We start from the raw sequence: 21078 nt of genomic DNA, 5'->3' as shown, positions 1-21078 counted from the left end.
GGTATGCACTGGAAGCCTGCAGTGTGAAGCATTGCTCGTGGGACATAACAATATCAGAAATCCATCATATGTACATCCTATCAGTTCGAGAATAGTCGAGGTTGTGTATAGGTGCCCTTTGTATTATTTCCTTTCTTTAGAGTCTGTTAACTGGAGTTAGTGTACGTTTTTTACACCATTACTTTATAGCTGGCAGTGTGTTAATTGGTGGCTGAAACAGCTAATAATGGTATTCATCTACAATGTGTTTTCTAGGAAAATGGACGATGACTTTGGTGGATCTCTTACTCCTCCTGTCTCTCCATATGTGATAGAAAGAATGGAGACAGATGTGGAGTGCTGCAGACCCCCTTGTTTCTCCTGCATCCTGGGTCAACGAGATGGGGGAAAATCCTTTTCTGCTGATGGCTATCTAGCAAGTGGATCGCTAAACCGGTACACACCATGTAAACTAGTATTGTGCAGCTGTTACATTTCTGTTGGGTAAAGAGTCAAAGACTCTGTTGTGGATGATCTAAATCTCTGTTGCAATAAGCTTATTTATTGCATTGGAGTTTGCCCATATTTCCTGAAGTATCAAGTCAAATGGATTTTCTTTGATCCCGTAGCTGCCATTTTACCAGTATTCACTAAAAGCTAGTGTACAGGTGCAAAAAGTAATCCAAAAGGCTAATGGAATTTTGGCCTTTATCTCAGGGGGTTGGAATACAAAAGTGAAGAAATTATGCTTCAGTTGGAGAGCCTTGGTCAGACCCTACCTGGAATACAGTTTTGGGCAGTGCATCTCAGGAAAGATATATTGGCTTTGGAGTAGGTACAGTGCAAATTCACCAGAACTATATCAGGGATTAAAGATTTAAATTATGAGGACAGGTTGCATAAACTTGGCTTGTATTCCCTTGAGTTCAGAACATTGAGTGGTGATCTAATTGAAGTGTTTAAAATTATGAAAGGAATTGTTAGGGTAGATACCGAGAAATGATTTCCTTTGGTGGAGGAAATCAAGAACAATGGGGCATAATCTTAAAATTAGAACTAGGCCAGTTAGGAGAGAAATTAGGAAGCACTTTTTCACAGAATGGGGAGTGGAAATCTGAGACTCTCTCCCCAAAAGGCTGTGGATGTTGGGTCAATTGAGACTGAGATCGATAGATTTTTGTTAAGTAAGGGTATCAATGAAAATGGAGCAAAAGCGGGTAAATGGAGTTGAGGTAAAGATCAGCCATGAACGAATTGAATGGCAGAACAGGCTTGAGGAGATAAACTTCTGTTCCTATGATTTGAAGTAGGGTGTCAGTCATTCCACCTGATCTAGAGTGAAGTGCAGCAGACTTGGTTAGTGGCGTGTTAGATGAGCTGTACTTCAAACAAAACTCTTCGTGCTTTTATAAGAAGTGTAATCCCATTTGTAGGCTGAAGTAAATCTAGATTTTAGAATGAAAGTCGAACCTGCACTCTGCTCATATTTTTAATTTTGAAGATGCTGAGGAATAATAGTAAAGAAAGAACTTGTATTTATATAGTGTTTTTCACATCTTCAGGATGTCCCAAAGCACATCACAACCAATTAACTATTTTTGAAGTGCAGTCACTGTTGTTTTGTAGGCAAAAATGCAGCAACCAATTTGCACACAGCAGGGTCCCAGAAACAGCAAATGAGATAAATGACCATTTTCTTTTGTTGATGTTGGTTAAGGGGTGAATGTTGGCCAGAATGACAGGAAAATTCCCTGCTCGCTTTTGAAAAAGTGCTATAGGATCTTTTATGTCCGCTTGAACAGGCAGATGGGGCCCGTGGTTTAATGTCTCTTCTAATAATGCAGCCCTCCCTCAGTACTGCTGTGAAGTGTCAGACTACATTATCTGCTCAAGTTTTAGAGTGGGCTTGAACCCACAAGCTTCTAATTCAGAAGCAAGAGTGCTGCCTCTGAGCCAACCTGGCACAGTAAGCACCTAAAGAATAGCAATCTTTATGTGAGAGCTGTCATGTTAAGGAATATGCTGCCTATTTGTTTCGTCAGCACAGTCTGAGATATTGAGGTGTAATACCATATGCTTATCAATTTACAAGTCTTACTTTGTTACTGGCACCATTTAATTCTTGCACAGAATTTGACAATTAATCTGTTTTGTTCCGAAATTAATTATTAATTTGTTGTCGAAGTTTCTATGTTTAACTTGCTGCTACAGTAATGTGTTTGAATTACAGATAGGATTCATTTTCTCAATCACATAACAGCAAAGACTTTTACAAGGTTAAATAATGGCACGAGGTTGTTCAGTTAGTTTTTGGGGTAATCTTCACCATGACTCTCTGGATGGTAATCTGGGGAAACTGACCACCCGCCCGTTGTAGAACCCGCCCGAATTAAAATCAATGGGATGAAAAACAGGCAGGTTCTACAAAGGACGGGCGATTCGCTCCAACAGGTTACCGCCCAGGAGGTCAAGGTAATGATTACCCCCATATTTCTGTTTAAGATTCATTAAGATTTGTCATAACTGTTCATTGCACAAAAACGTGCATTGTAATTACCAAGCTGTCTTTGGATTTTGCTGCAGATCTACAACTGACATGCTCTTGTAAATGTGCTTGATAATTACTAGCTGCGTTTGCTGAACTTCAGGAATGAGGCTTTGAAACATGGTTGTGACTTGATGCCCAACATATATTCTTGCTGTTTGCTGGAAGGTATGATTAAGTTGATGCCATCTGTTCTTTTGTATCTTTAAGACTACTACTAAGATTGGATCCTTCCCCCACTGGCTACGAAGCTGACACAGTGGATATTTTTGGTTTTCAATGGGTGACTGAAATGGCGCTCGTCGAATCTCCTCAACTTCTGTTTGGCTTACTGAGGTACAAGTGCTTGAATTACAGTAGCGGTTTAAGCTTTTTGTGAGCTTGAAAGATTTTGTAGTTTCTGTATTGTACATTTATTATCCTAAATTATTCTTCCAAGAAATAATTCTGAATGTAGTGTTGTGCCATTGGATACATTGTATCCGTGAATTAATGCCAGTGAATTACAGGCACTATCATGGACTCTGTTGTATGAAAACTAGTAAGCCTGCAGAAATGACTCTTCTTCTTAGGCAGTCCCTCGGAACCGAGGATGACTTGCTTCCACATTAAAAATGAGTTCTCCGGTGACTGATGAGTCCAATGCGGGACCTACAGTCCCTGTCACAGGTGGGGCAGACAGTGATTGAAGAGGCGGGTGGGTGGGGTGCTTGGGCTGACGTGTGCTGCTTGTACTTGGCTTCCGCTTGCTCCCGGCGAAGAGACTCGAGGTGTTCGGCGCCTTCCCGGATGCTTCTCCTCCACTTTGTGCGGTTTTGGGCCAGGGATTCCCAGGTGTCAGTGGGGATGTTGCACTTTTTCAAGGAGGCTTTGAGGGTGTCCTTGAAGCCTTTCCTCTGCCCACCTGGGGCTCTCTTGCCGTGTCGGCGCTCTGAGTAGAGCGCTTGTTTTGGGAGTCTCGTATCGGGCATGCGGGCGATGTGACCCGTCCATCGGAGCTGATTGAGCGTGGTCAAAGCTTCGATGCTGGGGATGTTGGCCTGAGCGAGAACACTGACGTTGGTGCACCTGTCCTGCCAATGGATTTGCAGGATCTTGCGGAGGCAGCGTTGGTGGTACCTCTCCAGTGCTTTGAGGTGCCTGCTGTACATGGTCCATATCTCTGAGGCATACAGCAGGGCGGGTATCACTGCTGCTCTGTAGACCATGAGCTTAGTGCTGGGTTTGATGTCCTGGTCTTTAAACACTCTCTTCTTCAGGCGACCGAAGGCTGCACTGACACACTGAAGGCGGTGTTGGACTTCGTCATCGACGTCTGCCCTTGTAGACAGTAGGCTCCCGAGGTATGGAAAGTGTCCAAGGCCTTGTCGTGGATTTTGATAATCGGGTGGGGCAGTACTGTGCGGCGGGGGCAGGTTGGTAGAGGACCTTTGTCTTACGGCTGTTTAGTGTAAGGCTCATGCTCTCGTATGCTTCAGTGAAGGTGTTGATGATGGTTTAGAGTTCGACCTCCGAGTGAGCGCAGATGCAAGCGTCGTCTGCATACTGTAATTCGACGATAGAGGATGGGACGACCTTAGATCTGGACTGGAGGCGACGGAGGTTGAACAGTTTCCCGTTTGTTCTGTAAATTAGCTCCACTCCAGCGGGGAGCTTACTGAGGGTGAGATGGAGCATTACAGCAAGGGAGATCAAGAAGCGAGTTGGTGCGATGACACAGCCTTGCTTGACCCCGGTCTGTACGTGAATTGGGTTTGTGGTGGAACTGTTGGTCAGGATGACCACTTGCATGTCGTTGTGAAGCAGGCGGAGGATGGTGACAAACTTTTGAGGGCAGCCGAATTTGAGGAGGACATTCCATAATCCCTCACGGTTGACAGTGTTGAAAGCCTTTGTGAGATCAAAGAAGGCCATGTACAGCGGTTGGTGTTGTTCCCTGCATTTCTCTTGTAATTGACGCACGGTGAAGATCATGTCCATTGTGCCCCTTAGTGGGCGGAATCCGCATTGCGACTCTGGGAGGAGCTCTTCGGCCACTGGGAGAAGACGATTGAGGAGGATTCTTGCGATGACTTTCCCTGTGGCAAACAGCAGGGAAACTCCTCTGTAATTACCGCAATCGGACTTGTCACCTTTCTTGAAGATGGTCACAATTACGGCGTCTCTGAGATCCCCTGGCATGCTCTCCTTCCAGATAAGAGAAATGAGTTCACGAATTCGCGCCAGTAGTGCTTCTCCGACATGCTTTAGTGCCTCGGCAGGGGTTCCATCTGCTCCTGAGGCCTTGTTGTTCTTCAGTTGTCGGATGGCCTTTTCAACCTCATGCCGGGCTGGGGCTGTGCTGAGATGGTGGCGGGTAGCATGCTGCGGGATGGAGAAATGACTACTGGCATTTTTAAAGCAGTAAAATTACTTTATCATTTATATCAATGCTATTAACATGTTAAAGTGCACTATACAATGTTTACTGAGTTGGATCTTCCCAACAAATGTACGAGCAGCTCGATATCTGTTTTAACTATCTGCTTTCTTTACAAACTCAATCAGGTTTAGTATCATGACCAGAAATATGTCTCTATTGGGAACAAAATGGTAAAGTTCTAATCTTCAACATGAGAGGCTACTAGTAGTAAGCCGATTGTATAATTTAGGGTTTTTATAGACCTGTTTTCTCCTTTTAGTTGTGTGACAGTGGACCTTGCTCCAACAATATTGGAGCTGTACCTTTTCTATACTTTGCTGTCATGGAGGTCTATACTATAGAGACAAACTGTTATCCTCTTTCCAGTACCTGCTTATCAGATTTAACTAAGTCTAGTGCTATACGACCAAACATTTTGCAGAATGGCAGATTATTACCACAGAGAGCAGTTGCTTACAGATTAAAACAACTACGGGGAGAAATTCAGTTGTTTGCGCCACCCGTTAGCACCTTAAGAGGGCGATAAGTGGGCCACGAGGCGGCTAGTGCCCGGCCGCGGCGAGACCTGCGCCTCTCACGAAATTGAGCGGACATTTAGCGGCGGCGCAAAACCGCAACGCCCACTCAGCTGCGCGCGCAGATCCTGACGTCATTTCATGGTGCAACGCCCTTGGGGTGCCCCGAACCGGAAATTCAGTGGTGCCCCCCCTCCTTTCCGCCTGTCGCTCCCAGCGACTGGTTGACTGGAACGGTTCCCAGTCGCTGTGGGGCTGTGGGGGGGGCGCTATTTAAAGGGGGCTCTTCCTGGCTTCTTTGTGGTAGCCATTTTTGGACCACTTCTTCTGTGAGAGAGAGAGAGATTTGCAGAGAGACAAAGGGAGAGAGCTTTCTGCATTGAGTCAGCGCTCACTGAGGTACTTTTGGCTTTGGCCCAGAACTTTGTAGTTGGTTTGCTTTTTCACTGGCATAACCTTGAGTGGCCACATACTATGGGGGCTGCAATGGGTGGGAACGTTGGGCTTCTCCATTGCATTGAGAGGGCTCAGAGACGCCGAGAGAGAGTGCCAATCATGACCAGATGGAGGAGGGCCAACAGGCGTCCTTACCATCCCAGGGTTTTCCGCCAACAGTTCTCATACCTCAACATGCCTGAGGAGCAGTGTTTTCGGAGGCTGCGATTCAGCAGGGAGGTGGTCACTGAGCTCTGCCACCTGCTTCAGCCAGATCTGCAGCCTCAACTGAGGAGCAGGACGTCTCTGTCGGTGGCAGTGAAGGTGACAGTGGCTCTCAACTTCAATGCCACCGGCTCCTCCCAATCCGCTACTGGGGACATTGCCAATATCTCCCAGTTCGCAGTGCATTGCTGCATCCGTCAAGCCATGAATGCCCTCTTTAAAAGGAGACATCAGTACATTTCCTTCCTCATGACCCCGGACAAGCAGCAAGAACACGCAATGGGATTTGCAAGAATAGCGGGCTTCCCCATAGCCCAGGGCGCCATTGACTGCACGCATGTGGCTTTGCGGGCGCCGCAAGAGAATGCCGAGGATTACCGCAACCGGAAGGGGTTCCATTCGTTGAACGTCCAGTTGGTGTGTGACCACAGACAGCTGATACTCGCTGTCAATGCCCGCTTTCCAGGCAGCAGCCACAACGCCTTCATCCTGCGCCAGACTTCTGTGGCAGACCTTTTCGAGGCCCCGGCTCACCCAGGAGGCTGGCTTCTCGGGGAGAAGGGCTATCCTCTGTGCACCTGGCTGATGACCCCGCTCCGTGCGCCCAGCACCCCTGCTGAAGAACGATACAATGAGAGCCATCAAGCAACCAGGAACATCATTGAGCACACAGTCGGCGTGCTCAAGCAACGGTTCCGCTGTCTGGACCATTCCGGGGGAGCCCTTCAGTACTCACCTGAGCGAGTCTCCCATTTTGTTGTAGTGTGCTGCATGCTGCATAACCTGGCAATCCTCAGGACTCAGCCACTGCCACCAGCAGAGGAGCACCAGCAGAGGAGCACCAAGACGGGAGGGAGGCACAAAGTGCAAGGGCCGTCCGTCAGCGGCTTATTGCAAGTCGGTTCTAGGCCCCCTCTGAGGGAATGGCTTCTGCCATTGAAAGAACATGAATGGAACCGTTCCGCAACCCCTAAGCCGGTCAAGGCAACAAATAGTTCAAAGAGCAAACATGCACATTCTGAATAAAGACACTTCTTTATTTAACAAATTGTGTGCCCATCCCGCATGACAAAGTAATAGAGAGAAACCCCAAAAAAAGCAGTCAGACACATAACTGGCTCTCACAACCTGGAGACAATGAACAAAACAGTACCCAAAAAATGACCACGATCCTCGGACTTCAATAAAACATTTAACAGCATTTTGCCACACCTCCTACTTTTTGTCCTTCGAGGGTGACCTGCTTCGCTTGCGAGATTCGCCCCTTCCCACCCTGCAGCTCCTCCGCAATGGGACCCCAGTGGCTGCAGCAAGGCTGGGGGAAGGCTGCTGAGTGTCAGAAACTGAGACTGCAGATGCCTTTGAGGTACGGCCTGGACCAGCTCTGGGCCTGGAGGGCCCGGCTGCTGACTGCTCCAACTCTGCATGGGCGGCAGCAGTCTGTCCTACACGTGGTGGCAGCTGCAGTGGAGAAGTGACAGTGTTGGCAGCAGGAATGCTGCCATCCTGACAGAGGACAGCAACTCCCTGGTCGGACGACACACTGGCACTCCCACGGGGCAGCACTGCAGCATGCGGAGCAATCTGCTGAAGCACAGACTGCTGGCCTGCTGCGGTGCGGCGAGGGCCCCGGCGATTCGTGCCCGATCCAGCGAGGGTGGCAGCAGTCAGTGCTCGTGTAGCCTCAATCTGCGTCTGCATGAGACCAGCCACTAACTGCATTACACCACTAAGCACTTGCATGGAAGCCGCCTGTGCTGTGCCGAAGTCCTGGAGACACCTTGCCTGTGCTGCGCCGAAGTCCTGGACACTCCTTGCCAGTGACTCAATGGATTCGGGCATCCTTGCCACTGCAGCCATGAGCTCAGTTTGCCTGTGCTCCGCCTGGGCACTCATTTCAGCGAGGAGCCGCACCTCTTCTGTGCTCACTTTATCAGGACTCGAGGCCAGACTCTCCCTCCGGGGAGAAGGCCACCGAGCTTCCCTACCACCACCCCCCCCCCCGCCCTGTGTTGCTGCAGCCTGCTGGGCCCCGGAGCTTCACCCTCAGAACATTCCCCCCTGCTCCCCTCCAGAGAAGACGTGTCCCCATTATGGTCATGGGCTGCCTCGGCTGAGGGTGGCACTGATGGTCCGGCTTCCTCTTCCTCCTCGCCTTCAGAGTCACTCACAGTGGCAGCTTGAGGGCCCGCCTCCTCACCTGGCGAATCAGCATCTGAAAGCAGGGAGGTACAAGAGAGGCTTTAGCGTGAGGACAGGGCGGCAGCGAGGGAGGCAATGCACTGTATTGGTTCGATAGTGGCAAAGGATGCTGGTGTAAGGCACAAGTGGAAGGAGAGAGGTCAAAAAGGTGATCACCTTACCATTGCTGTCCAGAACGGGGTCGGCATCTCCAGTGGCGACGGGGCCAATCATCTGGCCTGCCATAATCCGCTGGACTTGCTGCTCCAGATCGATGAGGGCTTGAAGGTGAGGCCGGCCTCCCCCGGTCCGTTGCTGCTGCCTCCTGTTATGGTCCAGCTTGCCCTGCAAGAGAAGGGATGGGCTCTGAGTACAGTGTGAAGCCCTAATCTTGGCTGCACTGCCTCCCATGGTGGAATAGTCCTTACAGTGTGAAGCCCTGATCTTGGCTGCACTGCCTCCCATGGTGGAATAGCCCTTACAGTGTGTAAAGTGCTGAATGTGCGTGTGAGTTCCAAGAAAGGCCCATAGGTGTTGGATGAGGGCTGGGCATTGGGGCTTTCAGGACCCTTTGGCCATAAAGTGAGGTGGACACGCAGGGATGAAGAGGATTCTGAAAAGGGTACTCGCCCTGACGACCCGAGTGAGGTCGTTGAACTTCTTGCCATCAGTCTTTATCTGGGGTTGGACCATCAGTGTGTATCTGGAGTTGGGCCACCTTCCTGCATTGCACAGGGGCCCTAGGCACCATGCTGCTGGAGGTCACTCTGTGAGCCACCTCCCTCCAAGCTTTGCGATAGTCGTTGGGCAGCGGCCTCCTGCCACTGTCCGGGAACAGGATAGATCGTCTGCACTCCACCGCGCCAATCAGAACCTGCAAGGCCCCCTCACTGAACCGCTGCGCTCGCTCCCTGGCCCTCTCCATGGTCCTAGGCGTAAGAATGTGGCAGCAGGTCTGTCCAGGCCGAGAATCAGGGCTCCGATGCGCAGGGTGTGGCTGCAATCCAAGATCGAACCTCCCCTTTAAGAGCTGACCGGCGCCAGTGTGTCTGCGTGCAATCGCTAACTGGCCGCACCTGCGCTGCGCACGCCCTCGGTGGTAGCGCCTTGCTTCTCCGGCTTAGCGCCTTAAGACAGTCATGTAGCGCCTGTTTTAGCGCTCCAAGCACCTCCTGGGGCGAAGCAGGTCAATTTAGCAGTAGGTGGCGATAATTTGCGCCGGGTGCAAAATTTCGCGCCCACTCGAGTATTACACCCCAAACGTGGCGATACTGAATTTCTCCCCCCTAATATCTTTACGTACAATTAAATGGTACTGTAATATATACACAAACAGTGTAATGATTATGTTACTGGACTAATATTTCAGAGGCCAGGACTAATAATCCAGAGAATATGAATTCAATCCCACTATGGTTTGGGCAGTTTGAGAATTTAAATTCAGTTTAAGAAATCTCAAAATAAAAAGCTGGTATCAGTAAAATCATTAATCTATGATTGTAGAGGTCAAGAAGGAAGCCGGGCATATAGCTAGACATGCGATTAGAAGAAGTGGGGGAATAGAAAGGAAGGGGGAGTCCAGAACAATGAAGCTGCAGGGTGAGGGGAATGGCAGATCATTGAGGAAAAAACAGGATGGGTAGTACTGATAAAAATCGGTGCAGGAAGCAAGGAAGGGGCAACAATAAAAAAAAAAGTAAAAACATATTTTTAAAGTATATACAAAGTTAAAATGTAAAGTACTTATCTGTAAGCAGAGGTTAAAATAAGATGGCGGACGTTGGGAGAGAGACTTAGAAAAACCTTCTCCACACCGCTGCCTTGGCACCAGAACCGGCAACCATAGCATGAAGGGCTAGAACAACAACAATAACTTGCATTTATATAGTGCATTTAATGTAGTAAAATGTCCCACGGCACTTCACAGGAGAGTTATCAAACAAAATTTGACACCGAGCCACATAAGGAGATATTAGGACCGGTGACCAAAAACTTGGTTGCAAAAGTAGGTTTTAAGGCGCGCCATAAAGGAGGAGACAGAGGTAGAGAGTTGGAGAAATTTAGGGAGGGAATTTCAAAGCTTAGGGCCGAGGCAGCTGAAGGCACGGCCGCCAATGGTGGAGTGATTCAAATTGGGGATACGCAAAAGGCCAGAATTGGAGGAGCGCAGAGATCTCGGAGGGTTGTAGAGCTGGAGGAGATTACAGAGATAGGGAGGGGTGAGGTCATGGAGGGATTTGAATACAAGGATAAGAATTTTTAAATTGAGGCATTGGTGGACTGGGAGCCAGTGTAGGTCAATGAGTACAGGGGTGATACGGCCCAAGGCCCTTCCCCACTGCGGGCCAAGAACGGAGAGGTACTCATCAAGGACGGGGAAGCAGTCAGTGCCCGCTGGGAGGAGCACTTTGAAGATCTCCTTAACCACGACTCTGTCTTCGACACGAGTGTCCTCAACTCCATCCCACAGCATGCTACCCGCCACCATCTCAGCACAACCCCAGCCCGGCATGAGGTTGAAAAGGCCATCCGACAACTGAAGAACAACAAGGCCTCAGGAGCAGATGGAATCCCCGCCGAGGCACTAAAGCATGGCGGAGAAGCACTACTGGCGCGAATTCATGAACTCATTTCTCTTATCTGGAAGGAGGAGAGCATGCCAGAGGATCTCAGAGACGCCGTAATTGTGACCATCTTCAAGAAAGGTGACAAGTCCGATTGCGGTAATTACAGAGGAGTTTCCCTGCTATCTGCCACAGGGATAGTCATCGCAAGAATCCTCCTCAATCGCCTTCTCCCAGTGGCCGAAGAGCTCCTCCCAGAGTTGCAATGTGGATTCCGCCCACTAAGGGGCACAATGGACATGATCTTCACTGCATGTCAATTACAAGAGAAATGCAGGGAACAGCACCAACCACTGTACATGGCCTTCTTTGATCTCACAAAGGCCTTTGACACTGTCAACCGTGAGGGATTATGGAGTGTCCTCCTCAAATTCGGCTGCCCTCAAAAGTTTGTCACTACCCTCCGCCTGCTTCACGACGACATGCAAGCCATGATCCTGACCAACGGTTCCACCACAGACCCAATTCACGTACGAACCGGGGTCAAGCAAGGCTGTGTCATCGCACCAACGCTCTTCTCAATCTTCCTTGCTGCAATGCTCCATCTCACCCTCAGTAAGCTCCCCACTGGAGTGGAGCTAATTTACAGAACAAATGGGAAACTGTTCAACCTCCGTCGCCCCCCAGTCCAGATCCAAGGTCGTCCCATCCTCTGTCGTCGAATTATAGTATGCAGACGATGCTTGCGTCTGCGCTCACTCGGAGGTCAAACTCCAAACCATCGTAAACACCTTTACCGAAGCATACGAGAGCATGGGCCTTACACAAAACATCCATAAGACAAAGGTCCTCTACCAACCTGCCCCCGCCACACAGTGCTGCCCCCTGATTATCAAAATCCACGACAAGGCTTTGGACAACGTGGACCACTTTCCATACCTCGGGAGCCTACTGTCAACAAGGGCAGACGTCGGCGACGAAGTCCAACACCGCCTTCAGTGTGCCAGTGCAGCCTTCGGTCGCCTGAGGAAGAGAGTGTTTGAAGACCAGGACCTCAAACCCGGCACTAAGCTCATGGTCTACAGGGCAGCAGTGATACCTGCCCTGCTGTATGCCTCAGAGACATGGACCATGTACAGCAGGCACCTCAAAGCACTGGAGAGGTACCACCAACACTGCCTCCGCAAGATCCTGCAAATCCATTGGCAGGATAGGCGCACCAACGTCTGTGTTCTTGCTCAGGCCAACATCCCCAGCATCGAAGTTCTGACCACGCTCAGTCAGCTCCGATGGACGGGTCACATTGTCCGCATGCCTGATACGAGACTCCCAAAACAAGCGCTCTACTCGGAGCTCCGGCACGGCAAGAGAGACCCAGGTGGGCAGAGGAAACGCTTCAAGGACACCCTCAAAGCCTCCTTGAAAAAGTGTAACATCCCCACCGACACCTGGGAATCCCTGGCCCAAGACCGCACAAAGTGGAGGAGAAGCATCCGGGAAGGCGCCGAACACCTCGAGTCTCTTCGCCGGGAGCAAGCGCAGGCAGCGCAAGGAGTGCACGTCAACCCAAGCACCCCACCCACCCGCCCCTTCAACCACCGTCTGCCCCACCTGTGACAGAGACTGTAGGTCCCGCATTGGACTAATCAGTCACCTGCGAGCTCATTTTTAATGTGGAAGCAAGTCATCCTCGGTTCCGAGGGACTGCCTAAGGAGGAGGATAGGTGAACGAGACTTGGAGCGAGAAGATGTTTACATCTTTAGGTAGGTTTTTCCATTATAAATGTTACACAAAATGGTGACACAGGAAGTAAGGTTTTGTGGACAGGGAATGCATGCTATTTGCAAGATTTTAAATATAATATTGATATATATCTTACAAGTTTAAGGTCTTTCCTTAGATACTGTTTCAGGTTCAGTGGCATTAAGTTGCTCCTGTAAGCAGATTCAGTGGCCCATACGTGACAGAGTTACACGATAGCTTTAGCCAGGGTATGGAACAATGTGCCCCCCTTGACATATGAATGGATGTGTGTCTTTTGTATACATGCTCATGTGCACTTCTCCAATCTTTTTGATAGGCAGAACTTACGAATACTATAGTAAATTGAAGTCAATGACAAATTAAGAGGCTGGTTTATTTTTGCAGAGTACATGTGACTGAACAAAATTAGCAATTCCAGACTTTTTAAAACTTCTCCTGCAATTTCCTGTAACAACACACAACAATGAAAATATGCCACGTTATCCCAAACAGCAGATGGAATATTCACTTTACTTCCTTTCAGATCAGCTTCTTCTTGGGCACACTGACTTGCGATATCATAGTTTACAGCTCTGGCCCAGAACTGCCTTTGCCAGACTTCACTGACCCTGAAATTCTTTCTTTTTGATAAATCTGACCTCAGGAAGTGGAATCTCACCAGACAACTGTAGCAATTAACCCTCACCTGAGCTCAGATGAATGGAGTCACCTTGATCAGAATAGGTGTGAACGTTCAATGCCATGTCCAAACTAGCTTTCATTCTCTGAAGCATGCAAGTCAGACACTCTGTCTGAATTCTAATCCACATTTCCCAGCCCTGTTGTCCTGCAAAGTTAATTCCTCTGTTAAACTCGATCGAAAGATTTTTAGTACACATTACACCAAGGTCCCCCTGTGGTGGCATATTCAGAGATTCCGAAACGTGGCAATACCAAAGGATGTTAAATTAAGAAATTAACTCAAGTCTGATGTTAAAGTAAATTAAGCACGCATTTTAAACTCTGTTGCTTAGACTGAGGAATATTTTAAGCCCAGTGCTCGCTGAACTACATTGGCTCCCGGTTAAGCAACGTCTTGATTTTAAAATTCTCATCCTTGTTTTAAAATCGCTCCATGGCCTCGCCCCTCCCTATCTCTGTAATCTCCTCCAGCTCTACAACCCTCCTGAGATATCTTCGCTCCTTTAATTCTGACCTCTTGAGCATCCCCGATTTTAATCGCTCAACCATTGGTGGCCGTGCCTTCAGCTGCCAAGGCCCTACACTCTGGAATTCCCTCGCTAAACCTCTCCGCCTCGCCACGTCTCTCCTCCTTTAAGACACTTCTTAAAACCTACCTCTTTGACCAAGGTTTAGGTCATCTGCCCTAATATCTCCTTATGCGGCTCAGTGTCAAATTTTGTTTGATAACGCTCCTGTGCAGCGCCTTGGGACGTTTTACTATGTTAAAGATGCTATATAAATACAAGTTGTTGTTGTTATACAAACCTATTCCAATTGATAAAGCTTGGGCTGCATTGGGCCATTGACTATAAAAGCAAGGAAGTGATGTTCAATTTGTACAAGAGATTTATTAGGCCACATTTGGAGTGCTGCTTTTAGTTCTTGTCACCCTAACCTACGATGGAACATAGAGCCATGGAATGGGTACAGCAAAGACTCGCTCAAAGCCTCCCGGGAATGAGAGGTTATAGTTGTGATGGAAAGCTTAAAAAATCTGGGGCTATTTAACTGGAACAGAGAAGGTCATGGAAATTATGAAAGATTTTAAGAGAATTAAAGTTGAAAGATTGTTTCTGCTGATTGCTGAGAAACAAAGGGGCATAGAACATAGAAAACATAGAAAAATAGGAGCAGGAGTAGGCCATTCGGCCCTTCAAGCCTGCTCCACCATTCAATATGATCATGGCTGATCCTCTATCTCAATACCATATTCCCGCTCTCTCCCCATACCCCTTGATGCCTTTTGTGTCTAGAAATCTATCGACTTAAATATATTCCATGACTTGGCCTCCAAAGCCTTCTGTGGTAGAGAATTCCACAGGTTCACCACCCTCTGAGTGAAGAAATTTCTCCTCATCTCAGTCCTAAATGTCCTACCCCGTATCCTGAGACTGTGACCCCTCGTTCTAGACCCCCCAGCCAGGGTAAACATCCTCCCTGTATCCAGTCTGTCTAGCCCTGTCAGAATTTTATACGTTTCAATGAGATCCCCTCTCATTCTTCTAAACGCTACTGAATACAGGCCTAGTCGACCCAATCTCTCCTCATACGACAGTCCTGCCATCCCAGGACTCAGTCTGGTGAACCTTTGCTGCACTCCCTCTATGGCACGTATACTTTTTTAGGTAAGGAGACAAAAACTGCACACACTACTCCAGGTGTGGTCTCACCAAGGCCCTGTACAACTGTAGTAAGACATCCTTGCTCCTGTACTCAAATCCTCTTGCAATGAAGGCCAACATATCATTTGCCTTCCTAACTGCTTGTTGCACCTGCATGTTTGCTTTCAGTGACTGGTGTACAAGAACGCCCAGGTCCCTTTGTACATCAGCATTTCCCAATCTAGCATCATTTAAATAATACTCTACTTTTCTGTTTTTCCTACCGAAGTGGATAACTTCACATTTATCCACGTTCTACTGCATCTGCCATGTATTTGCCCACTCACTCAACTTGTCTAAATCACCTTGAAGCCTCTTTGCATCCTCCTCACAACTCACAATCCCACCTAGTTTCATGTCGTCAGCAAACTTGGAAATATTACATTTGGTTCCCTCGTCCAAATCATTGATATATATTGCGAATAGCTGGGGCCCAAGCACTGACCCCTGCGGTACCCCACTGGTCACCACCTGCTACCCCGAAAAAGACCCATTTATTTCTACTCTGTTTCCTGCCTGTTAACCAATTTTCAATCCATGCCAGTATATTACTCCCAATCCCATGTGCTTTAATTTTGCACATTAACCACTTATGTGGGACTTTGTCAAAGGCCTTCTGAAAATCCAAAAACACCACATCCACTGGTTCTCCCTTATCTATTCCACCAGTTACATCCTCAAAAAACTCCAGTAGGTTTGTCAAACATGATTTGCCTTTCATAAATCCATGTTGACTTTGTCTAATCCCGTTGATATTTTCCAAGTGTCCTGTTATCACATCCTTTATAATAGACGCTAGCATTTTCCCTACTACTGATGTTAGGCTAACCGGTCTGTAGTTCCCTGTTTTCTCTCCCTCCTTTTTTAAATAGTGGGGTTACATTTGCCACCCTCCAATCTGCAGGAACTGTTCCATAATCTATAGAATTTTGGAAGATGACAACCAATGTATCCACGGCTACCTCTTTTAGTACTCTCGGATGCAGATTAGCAGGCCCTGGGGATTTATCAGCTTTCAGTCCCATTAATTTATCCAGCACTTTTTTTACTAGTACTAATTTCCTTTAATTCCTCCTTCTCACTAGACCCTTGGTTCCCTAACATTTCTGGGAAGTTATTTGTGTCCTCTTCCGTGAAGACAGAACCAAAGAATTTGTTTAATTACACTGCCATTTCCTTGTTCCCCATTATAAATTCTCCCGTTTCTGACTGTAAGGGACCTACATGTGTCTTCACTAATCTTTTTCTTTTTTACATACTTGTAGAAGCTTTTACAATCCGCTTTTATGTTCCTTGCAAGTTTACTCTCATACTCTATTTTTCTCCTCTTAATCAATCTCTTGGTCCTTTTTTGCTGAACTCTAAACTGCTCCCAATCCTCAGGCTTGCTACTTTTTCTGGCAACTTTATATGACTCCTCTTTGGATCTAATACTATCCTTAATTTCTTTTGTTAGCCATGGTTGGGCCACTTTTCCTTTTGTGTTTTTGCACCAGAAAGGAATGTATAGCTGTTGCATTTCATGCATTCGTTCCTTAAATGTTAGCCATTGCCTATCCACCGTCATGCCTTTTAATGAAGCTCCCCAAATCTATCATAGCCATATATCACAGAAATCTATCATAGCATATATCAAGGTCACCACTAGAAGAACAGGGGGGAAGTTGGAAGAATTATTTTTTATGTAGCGGTTTATTAGAACATGGAAGACTTTATCACAAGTGGCTATTGAAAAGGGAATTGGATAAATATTTGAAAAGGAAGATTATGAAAAAATATAGGAAAGGTCATGGAAATGGGATTAAAAGTCGGTAGCTCCAGTACAGCAGCCAAATACCCTCCTTCTATGCAGTAAATTATAAGAAACAGGAGCAGGAGTCGGCCATTTGAGCCCTCGAGCCTGCTCCGCCATTCAACAAGATCATGGCTGATCTTCCACCTTCCCGCACTATCCCCATATCCCTTAATTCCCTTACTTCCCAAAAATCTATCGACCTCTCTCTTGAATATACCTTACACTCAGTCCCTTCATCGATGTCATTAATATAGATTGTAAATAGCTGAGGCCCAAGCACTGATCCTTGTGGTACCCCTCTAGTTACAGCCTGCCAACCTGAAAAAGTCCCGTTTATTCCTACTCTCTCTTCTGTCCATTAACCAATCCTCAATCCATGCTAATATATTACCCCGAATCCCATGAGTCCTAATTTTGTGTAATAACCTATTGTGTGGCACCTTGGTTCCCCCTTATCCATCCTACTAGTTACATCTTCAAAAAACAAATTTGTCAAACACGATTTCCCTTTCATAAAACCATGTTGACTCTGCTTAATTATATTATGATTTTCTAAGTGCCCTGTTACCACGTTCCTAATATAAGATTCTAGCATTTTGCCTACTACTGATGTCAGGCTAACTGGCCTATAGTTTCCCATTTTTTCTCCTTTCTTAAACAGCGGGGTTATGTTTGCTACCTTCCAATCCTTGGGGACTGTTCTAGAATCTAGGGAATGCTGGAAGATTAATACCAGTGCATCCACTATCTCTGCAGCGCCCTCTTTTAAAACCCTAGGATGCAGGTCGTCAGGTGCAGGGGATTTGTTGCCACTTAGTCCCATTAATTTCTCCAGTACTATGTCTTTACTTATACTGATATCTTTAAGTTCCTCATTCTCTCTAGACCTTGGTTCCCCATTATTTCTGGAATGTTTTTTGTGTCTTCTACCGTGGAGACAGATACAAAGGGCTGGCTTTTCATTTAGGAGGCGGGACTACAATTTTTGGGGTTGTAGTCCCGCCTCCATTGAGTTGTGGCCAGCCGACGCGATTTTCACTTGATTGACCTTGTTGAGCCTGCCCAGCGGGCTCAACAGGCCAATTAAGGTCCACCCGGCATCAGGTGACGTCACAGATTGACATTTCATCTATCGAAAGCTTTTGACAGATGAAATATCAGCGTTTGACAGCTGTTTGAAGCTTTCAGACACTGACAATCTGTACTCCAAGTTAATTCCTTCCTCTCAGGCTGATTTAGAGATCTCTCCAGAACAGAAAGCTGAAAGCTGCAAGTTTTGACAGCTCGCGGCCATTCTGCTTTCTGTGACGGTGAGATGAGGGACTCCCGAGACCTGAAGGAAGGAAGGCAGTAAAGGTAAGTAAAACTTATTTAAACACTTTACACACACCAAACACACTTACCTCTGCACTCATGCACCCATCACTCACCTGAACACCGGACATCTCGACCCCTCCAAGCCCTTCAGCCCGACGGTCAGCCTCGCTAACTTGGTGTGGTTTGGAGCCTTCGGGAATCCCACACTTCAGCAATAAAAATAGGGATTAGGCTAAAAACTGCCTGTTAACTACCTGTTAACAGGCAGTTAATTGGCACTAATCCCCTTCCCGCCTCGGGGAGGCGAGTCATAGGGCTGGATTTTCCTAAGCCCCTGGAGTCGGGATGGAGGCATGCGGGCGATAAAAATCGGAGATCCGGGGGTCCCGACCCCATCCCGCCTCCAACCCGCCTCCACGTCAATTTCATAGGAGTCGGGTTCCCGACAAGTGCTGGAACCCGACTCCCAGAGGCGGGAAGGGATTAAAGGCAATTAAACTGCCTGTTAACAGGTAGTTAACAGGTAGTTTTTTGCCTATTCGCGATTTTTATTGCAGGTTTGTGGGCTTCCCGACAGCTCCAAACCACGAAAAGTTTTCGAGGCGGGACGTGGGTCTGAGGTCTTGGAGGGGTCGAGATGCCCAGTGTTCAGGTGAGTGAGGGGTGCAGGAGTGCAAAGGTAAGTGTTTTGCAAGTGTTTAAATAAGTTTAACTTACTTTTACTTACCTTTACAGGAGTCCTGCATTCCGGTGTCGGGAGTCGGCTGCAAGAACCACAGAAGCTCCGATTTTTAAAAAAAAATCAGCTTCTTTGTTTCTACAGCAAAATGATTTTAAAGTTATCCTGAGAAAGGACTGAGGCTGAATTAGCAGTTTTTCAGTGCTTGACAGCTTCAAACAGCTGTTAAACACTGATATTTCATGTGCCAAAAGCTTTTGACAGATGAAATGTCAATCTCTGACGTCACCTGTTGCCGGGTGGCCCTTAATTGGCCTGCTGAGCCCACAGGGCGGGCTCAACAAGGTCAATCAGAGGAAAATCCAGTGGGTTGGCCACATCTCCATGGAGGCGGGACAACAAGCCCGAATGTGGGTTTCCCACCTCCAACCCGCCCCCGTAGCAAAATCCAGCCCATAGAGTCATAGAGTTATACAGCACAGAAAGAGGCCCTTCGGCCCATCGTGTCTGCGCCGTCCATCAAGCCCTGTCCAATCTAATCCCATTTTCCAGCATTTGGTCCATAGCCTTGTATGCAATGGCATTTCAAGTGCTCATCCAAATGCTTCTTGAATGTTGTGAGGGTTCCTGCCTCTACCACCCTTTCAGGCAGTGAGTTCCAGACTCCAACCACCCTCTGGGTGAAAAAGTTCCTCCTCAAATCCCCTCTAAACCTCCTGCCCCTTACCTTGAATCTATGTCCCCTTGTTATTGACCCCCCTACTAAGGGGAAAAGTTCCTCTTTACCCTATCTATGCCCCTCATCATTTTGTACACCTCAATCAGGTCCCCCCTCAGTCTTCTTTGCTCCAAGGAAAACAACCCCAGCCTGTTTAGTCTTTCTTCATAGCTGAGGCGCTCCATCCCAGGTAACATCCTGGTGAATCTTCTCTGCACCCTCTCCAAAGCAATCACATCCTTCCTATAGTGAGGCGACCAGAACTGCACACAGTACTCCAGCTGTGGCCTTACCAGCGTTTTGTACAGCTCCATCATAACCTCCCTGCTCTTATATTCTATGCCTCGGCTAATGAAGGCAAGTATCCCATATGCCTTTTTAACCACCTTATCTACCTGTTCCGCTGCCTTCAGGGATCTATGTACATGTACACCAAGGTCCCTCTGACCCTCTGTGCTTCCTAGGGCCCTACCACTCATTGTGTATTCCCTTGCCTTATTTGTCCGTCCAAAATGCATCACCTCGCACTTTTCAGGGTTAAATTCCATTTGCCACTTTTCCGCCCATCTGACCAACCCGTTTATATCGTCCTGTAGCCTGAGGCTTTCCTCCTCGCAATTTACCACCCCACCAATTTTCGTGTCATCTGCGAACTTACTGCTCATACCTTTTACATTCTCATCCAAATCATTTATGTAGATCACAAACAGCAAGGGACTCAGCACCGATCCCTGAGGTACCCCACTGGACACAGGCTTCCAGTCACAAAAGCAACCTTCGACCATCACCCTCTGCCTCCTGCCACTCAGCCAGTTTAGGATCCAACGTGCCAAGGCGTAGTGGTATAGTGGTTAGCACTGTTGCCTCACAGCGCCAGGGACCCGGGTTCGAATCCGGCCTCGGGTGACTGTCTGTGTGGAGTTTGCACATTCTCCCCGTGTTTGCGTGGGTTTTCTCCGGGTGCTCCGGTTTCCTCCCACAGTCCAAAGATGTGCGGGTTAGGTTGATTGGCTATGATAAATTGACCCTTAGTGTTAGGGGGATTAAATACGTGGGGTTACGGGGATAGGGTGGGATATGTGTTGGTGTAGGGGTTATGGGGATCGGGTGGGATATGTGTCGGTGCAGGCTCGATGGGCCGAAATGGCCTCTATCTGCACTGTGGGGTTTCTGTGATTCTGTGAAGGCACCCTGGATCCCAGCACAGGTCGGGTATCTGCCTCCTTTGAAACTGGCATGGAGGCGGGTTGGGGGTGGGATGGGTTCGTGCCCCCCCCCGATTTCGAGATTTCGAGACCCACACGCCTCCAATCCCGTCTTGATGGCCCAATGAAAATCCTGCCCAAAGTATTTGTTTAATATCTCTGCCATTTCCTGTTGCCCATTATAATTTCTCCTGTCTCTGCCTCTAATGGGCCCATGTTTATTTTCACTAATTTCTTCCTATTTACATACCTATAGAAATGTTTACAATCTTTTTATGTCTCTTTCTAATTTACTCATATTCTTTTTTTTCTTTCCTTATCAATTTCGTGGTCCTCCTTTGCTGAATTT

At 47.7% G+C, this 21078-nt stretch overlaps 1 protein-coding gene across 1 annotated transcript in view; it reads left to right on the top strand.

The window, feature by feature from the left end:
• Positions 1 to 21078, top strand: part of mms22l (MMS22-like, DNA repair protein) — a 313635-nt gene that overhangs the window by 4141 nt on the left and 288416 nt on the right. Inside the window, exons 2-3 of the mRNA XM_085997428.1 lie at positions 256 to 435; positions 2735 to 2860. Of these exons, the coding sequence (XP_085853554.1) occupies positions 256 to 435; positions 2735 to 2860 (306 nt within the window). The remainder of the gene's footprint in view (positions 1 to 255; positions 436 to 2734; positions 2861 to 21078) is intronic.

The sequence above is a fragment of the Somniosus microcephalus genome, chromosome 9 (genome assembly GCF_052327205.1).
Source record: "Somniosus microcephalus isolate GS21.2 chromosome 9, FLI_Smic_1.0, whole genome shotgun sequence".
NCBI lineage: Eukaryota > Metazoa > Chordata > Chondrichthyes > Squaliformes > Somniosidae > Somniosus > Somniosus microcephalus.
This window is presented reverse-complemented; position numbering and strand designations above follow the sequence as displayed.